Source organism: Loa loa (genome assembly GCF_000183805.2).
Source record: "Loa loa unplaced genomic scaffold supercont3.379, whole genome shotgun sequence".
Lineage (NCBI taxonomy): Eukaryota > Metazoa > Nematoda > Chromadorea > Rhabditida > Onchocercidae > Loa > Loa loa.
Window position 1 is genome coordinate 17,448 of NW_018108559.1, and position 6,024 is coordinate 23,471.

General features: G+C 29.0%; 1 protein-coding gene across 1 annotated transcript; it reads left to right on the forward strand.

Moving 5' to 3' along the window:
• The first annotated feature begins 1,180 nt into the window (after nt 1-1,180).
• Nucleotides 1,181-3,772, forward strand: LOAG_11864 (hypothetical protein). Its single transcript, XM_003147381.2, has 4 exons — nt 1,181-1,354; nt 2,793-2,948; nt 3,322-3,405; nt 3,544-3,772. Exons 1-4 carry the CDS (start codon nt 1,214-1,216, stop codon nt 3,652-3,654), a joined length of 492 nt encoding a protein of 163 aa, XP_003147429.1. The 5' UTR covers nt 1,181-1,213; the 3' UTR covers nt 3,655-3,772.
• The last annotated feature ends 2,252 nt before the right edge of the window (nt 3,773-6,024 follow it).

The following is a 6,024-nucleotide window of genomic DNA, read 5'->3' on the forward strand; positions in this document are numbered from 1 at the left end:
TTTTTTTTTTTTTTTTTCCGGTTTTATTCTAGTGATTGTAAGTGGCACTGGAGAAAGAGAGAAGACTGAATATTACGATAAAATGTAGATTTTGTTTGAATTGTTGAAATTATAATGTCACAGGAATAACGTGGAAAAATGAAATTGTTGTATTTTTTTTGTGGATTAAGCACATCAGTAACAGTTATCGATTTTCAACAGATTTCTGTGATGGAGATATTTTAGTTGAATGGTTTGGTCTCAAGGTCATAGGTGAATACAGATGACATTCTCGAGCAGTCAACCAGTGTTGTGTTTAGTATGGCTTCAAGATTTTCCTTCTTAAAAGAGGTTCTGCAGAATTAGGAATAACCGGATTGCTATGTTTTTTTTTTTTTTCTAACTGCTGGGATAAAAAGTCTCATATTTCATTTTAAAGTGAGATGGATATATTGCAGAGTATAGGAGATTAATTTAGGCGGACTTGTAATAAATTGAAGAGTTCATTTAATTTTGTTGATTCTTGTTTTTATTCGTCTTAAACATTAACTGAGTTCAGTGATTTTTGACAGCAATTGGTTTCGGAAGTTCGCTTCAACGATTTTGTGAAAGCAACAAATTTTTCAAAAACAGAGAAAAGAACCTGCAGTAAAAATACATTATTGTTCAGTAACAGAACAACATCATAGTTAATGCTCTGCTAAGCAAATTCATACCTTGATAGCAAAATATTCTGCTCAGAGCATAATCAATCGAAAGTTATCTTACTATTTGGTATTAAAATCCAGCTGATAAAACAACCACTTGTGTTATCCAGAAACAAGTTAATTCTTGAGAGGGCAGAAATAATGCAATCAAGTGAAACCTTCCAAAAATTGTAAAGAAATATTGCGAATATTTTTCAAAAGAAATTTCGAATGTATTTACAGAAAAAAAAGACAAAGCTAAATTCAGCAACAAACAGTGAAATAATGTATAAATACTACTGAAAGGAGTATACAAGTAATGTTTAAAGTAATGTTTAAAGCGTCCAATTTTTTTAACTTTTTGGTACTGATCATTTCTCATGTTCCATTTTTTAAAATTTCTATTCCCTATTAATTTCTATTTTCATTCTTTAAAGTTATCGTGAAATCGCGTTTCTTTTTCTTTTTATTAATGATATTAACAGTAAAATAGTCGAAGTTCAATTCTTTTATTGATTTTCAGGTACTTTTACTTTCTATTCTATTAAATGGTGAATTGTTCGTTGATAAGGCGGTTCACCCTTACATTGAAACGATCAAGTGGCAAAAGTGGTTGGGGACCATATCGTAATATACGAAAAGGTGAACACTTTGTTGGTACTGAACCACATCCGTTGAAATATCATGTGGTAAGTTTTATTAATTTCTACAGTTGAGTTATAATCTAAAAAAAAAAGTTTTTTTCCTGAGGTTCATTTTTTCTTATTATATTTCCGACGGGTATATTAGTTCACACGAATAAGCTATTGTTATATTTAGTCATCCATAGATTAATGTCGATTGTTTTCTGAAAATAAATTCAATTTAAGTCTGTTATTTTCTTAATATCTTGTTGACAGTGCAATAAAGTGAAAGAGGTGTATTTGTGAGAACGAATGAAACTATAAGTTTATGCGAAAAATGATAAGAATTACGTGATAAAATTGTAGAAATGTTTATTTCCGAATATCTCATTTTGATTTCTAAAGTTCGCATGCAAAAGCTGGCTACAACATGTTTTTTAATTGCTATAGATGGATAGAAAGAGAGAGGATGAAAGAGGGAGATTTTGAAAAAGAATAGAAACAAATCTTTTATTTAAACACAACGGTTTATCTTTAATTCAGCAAATTATCAAGTAAGTTGTAATACTTCATAATTACTGCATTCCGTAGAAGGCTAGCAAATGTAAGCAAGCTTTCAAATAATTAGTAGAAGATATGAACTTTTTAATTCTATGTGATGAGTTCAAGACTAAATACTTATGTTTCGAGCATTTGTTTTTATAACACTATATAGGGGAGTGCTTCTTATTAATATATCTATATAAGGATGTCATCTACAACGAAAAGTTGCATTTTCTTGGTTGTGACTAATTTGTCTAATTATGCATCATTTTACGGTTAATCTCTGTGGTCGAAGTGTCGTAGCTTATTCATATGACTCTTTATATCGTTAATGTTTCGTGACGCCAAAAATAAAAAATGGAAGTGTGCTGGTTTCGATCGATTTGTATTTTTCCTGAAACTAACAAAATTCTCGAAATTCGCAGTGGGTCGATTTGAGATTCGTGGTCATCAGTTTATCGAAATTGGTTTCACCGAGTACCTTTTTTTCTATAGTGCATAAAAAATTTTGACATCTTTTGTGATAGAGCGGTTATCCCTCTCATCGCAAGGTCATTTGTAATACATACACTTGTTCGTGTATTAAATTCTCTAGGAAATTTGATTAAAATAGATTACAAATCGGTGAAAATATACACTAGCGAAGGAGTGTGGGAGTCATCTATTCTTCAGTACTTTTTACGAATATTCTGCATAGCTCATACAGCAGAAGGAAATTCCTTTGTTCATTTTTTCTTATCATTTTAATGATGCACTGACAATATAAGGAGACACATGGATGTAACATAGGTTCAATATTTATTTTGTGCTGTTTTTCGGCTGTCATCACATCTTGTTATATCTTTTCTTATTATTGTTGTTCGTGCATAACTTCAGTTTTTTATCTGGTAGTTCTTAGTTGTAAAATTGTACTTTTTCAAATTTTTAATTTAACTGCAAAACTGAGCCTCTTTCTTTTTAGCTGCATGATAAAAAACCATTGCATAAATATGGATTACAAGGGACGCATCATCTGCTGCCCGGTACTGGGAAAGTTAGTTCAACATTGCCGACTAGAGCAGTTCTAAAAAAAGATAAAATTTATGCTTGGTGCTCATGCGGTTATAGTGGAACTCAGGTATTATTAAATCTTTTGTTATTCATGCTCTTTTAATTTAAATCATGTTTTTGGTCCAATTATTATAAAGGATGCTAAAGTTTAAAGCTCGCCGAAAGAGGTGTTTTGTGTAAACTGTAATTGGCTTACACTCACAAAGGATGGGGTTGAGAGAGCGGGGAATTTGATTTAAATATCTTTAGGTATTGCGGACAAGAATTTATTTGAAAATAATCCAGTGTAGATTCTCTACAAATACTTCTAGCTGTATTAATTGAAGTAATGTGGCATGCAGTGGAAAAATTTTTTGAAAGAATTTCTTTTTTCTGAATATCATTGATTTATTTCTGATATTCTTCGTTTTTAATTCTTTCCGACTAATAATGTATTTCAGCCGTTATGTGATGGGAGTCACCTTCATTACTACATTCCAACAAAACTAAGACCTGTACGATTCATTCCTGATAAAGAAATGGAAGTTAGTTTCTTAATTCCGAAATTTAATTTTTTTTTTCTAGATTAATGTTTCATAAATGTTTACTTTTTTGATCGGGATGGAGCTTGCAGTGGCTAAAGTGCAATGGAAGTTATTGTAATGATATTGCAAGATTTTCAGGTGTGGTTCTGTAACTGTAAACAAACGAAAACACGTCCATTTTGTGATGGTTCACATCGTGAAGTTAGTGCAAAACTCAAAAAAGCTTCTGAAGAAAACGAAAGTAAATGACGATGCTAACATCTGGTAGTTTATTTAATTGTTAGTGGAAAAACTATAGGCAAGCAATGATTGATGATCCAAAAAGGTTTTTGTTTAATTTTTTTCATGTGTTTTGATATGAAGTCGGTTATATTTTTGTCTTTTTAATAGTCATGCATTGAGGTTGCTCTCTAGTTTGCGAATTTATCGAAATTGAAGTAGCGAAATTGCTTTCTTTTTGAAAATCTAGAAAACACCAGTGAGATAAACTTTGTCAATAATATATGATTTATAATCAGTGTTAATCCTTCTTTGAATATGTTTTTCATTTGTTTTATGAAAGTTTTGGATTCGTTTTCAAGTTGTTAAGTTTTTGAAGTTTGCTTGATATTATTAGACTTGTGCCATTAGATCCATGCATTATGAGAACTGAATGAATTTTGATTCATTTATTGCAAAATTTACACGAATCGTTTTTACATTTAAAGATTACATTGATTTCGTTGGTGATTAGCAAAATATAAAAAGCACAAATAAACGGCATAAATTAAAATGATGATTGATTTAAATCATTTATTTTGGCCGGTAGCGTAACAGATATAAATCAGTTGAACTGTTTTAATCATTATTAAAAAGTAACCTCATGATTTCTATGTTCCCTTATTTAATTAAATTATGATTCGATGGTTAAGTGTCGTTGACTCTTCTATTTTTTACTGCATCTTTTCATACTTTCTGGCTATTTTAGATTGTATTAAATGTTGTAATTTAGAAACTATTACATCACTGTTAGTTTCGTTTTTTCGATGTCACCGTTTCTCGCCATGGTCCTCCAAATGGTGGCTAAAAAAATGCTTATGAAGGAAAAACTTCGATATTATTTGTCGGGAATTTTAATGTAATCCCTCTTTTGTGCTATTTTCTGATAGTTGCAGCCAACCATTATGAAGTATGAAAAAGTATTGTACATAAAACAATTAGAGGCAACTTCTTAATTCACTGTCAGTTATTAATTAATTTGCAATAAATTATCCAAACTAGATAAAATAGTTTGCAGGAATTAACAATAACTCTGCATTTGGTGAATACGGATTAATCGTACACGAAAATAGAAGCTTTATGAATGATATTCATGCAATAGTTAATTTTTTAAAGGCAAGAGTTTAAAAAAAGAAAAAAATGAGAAAGATATAATAACCTTTACCCTTTAAATGATGCTAGATGCATATTGGTTTACATCATTTAATTAATCTATCTAATTTAGACTTAATCTGATCAATTTTAAATTGTCATCTCTTAAATTCCCATAATATTGTACAAAAAAAGAATTTTCTATGAACAAAAGTTATATCTTCAAAAAAAAGAAGAAAAGGAGGAGAAAATTATGGGAATTTAAGAGATGACATTAGATCAACCCATTAGACAAAATTATGTCTTTTCTATTTACTTCAATATTTACCTAGTCATTTCAATCTTACCTGTATAACTGGTTGATCTAATGGTACTAAAAAATATTGCGAAATTATAATTGCAAAAAGCCATGCTGTTGTAAGAAACCATATAAGCGCAATTGGCGCACTAAAATAATCCCAAATATAAACCTTTTGATTTGTATAATCCATTCACACTGATCAAATTTGCTTGTTTTCACTCTCTATCATAATGAAAATATGATTAGATTAAAAATTTAAATTTAGTCTAGAAGTTTGGAATTATGTAAATTTTTAAAAAATGATATAATATCAATGATTAGCCAAATGATTTTCATGATTCAGAAAAAGGAACGGAAAAAAAAGAAAACTAATAGGAAAGGAAATGATTTTACAAATGAATGCATGCATACAATCATTTATGTTTTAATTTTTGAAAATTTTAAAACTTCAATTCCATTTGATATCACGAAATTAGTTTTCAACTTTTTTTTTTGAGTTGTAAAGCTTTGTTTATCACTTTTTTCAAAACATATATCCCCTTTTATCATTATCATCTTATTTCTTCATTTGATATTTGCTTCCGTAATATTTCTTATTTTATCCTTTTTATCTTATCATTTTTATCAATGGAAATTAAATAATAACAAAATTGTTATATGTTTTTGTTCATATTTTTCTTCAACATATTTGTATATTCTTGGATGTTTCTTTTTTCTTTTTTTTTTATAGTTTCAAGTATTTCAAGAATTTTCTGTTTTTTTTATTTTCAAGAATTTCTCGCCCTCTTTCTTTCCCTCTCAACAGATTAGTTTTACTTTGTTATTGATTAACTTTGTTCCTAAAAGCTTTGCTTTTTCGCCCTTTCATTGATTGATTTTATAAGTTTACAAATTTTTCTTTCATTTTAAACCAACTTTTCTAGCACAAATATTGCAATCATATTTTATTATTATTATTATTATTTATT

Bases quoted from the DNA above. Each gene is read 5' to 3' on its own strand.
- LOAG_11864 (XM_003147381.2), top strand. From the start codon at position 1,214: ATGGTGAATTGTTCGTTGATAAGGCGGTTCACCCTTACATTGAAACGA. The intron at 1,355-2,792 runs GTAAGTTTTATT...CTTTCTTTTTAG, and splicing joins ATCCGTTGAAATATCATGTG to CTGCATGATAAAAAACCATT. The intron at 3,406-3,543 runs GTTAGTTTCTTA...CAAGATTTTCAG, and splicing joins TTCCTGATAAAGAAATGGAA to GTGTGGTTCTGTAACTGTAA.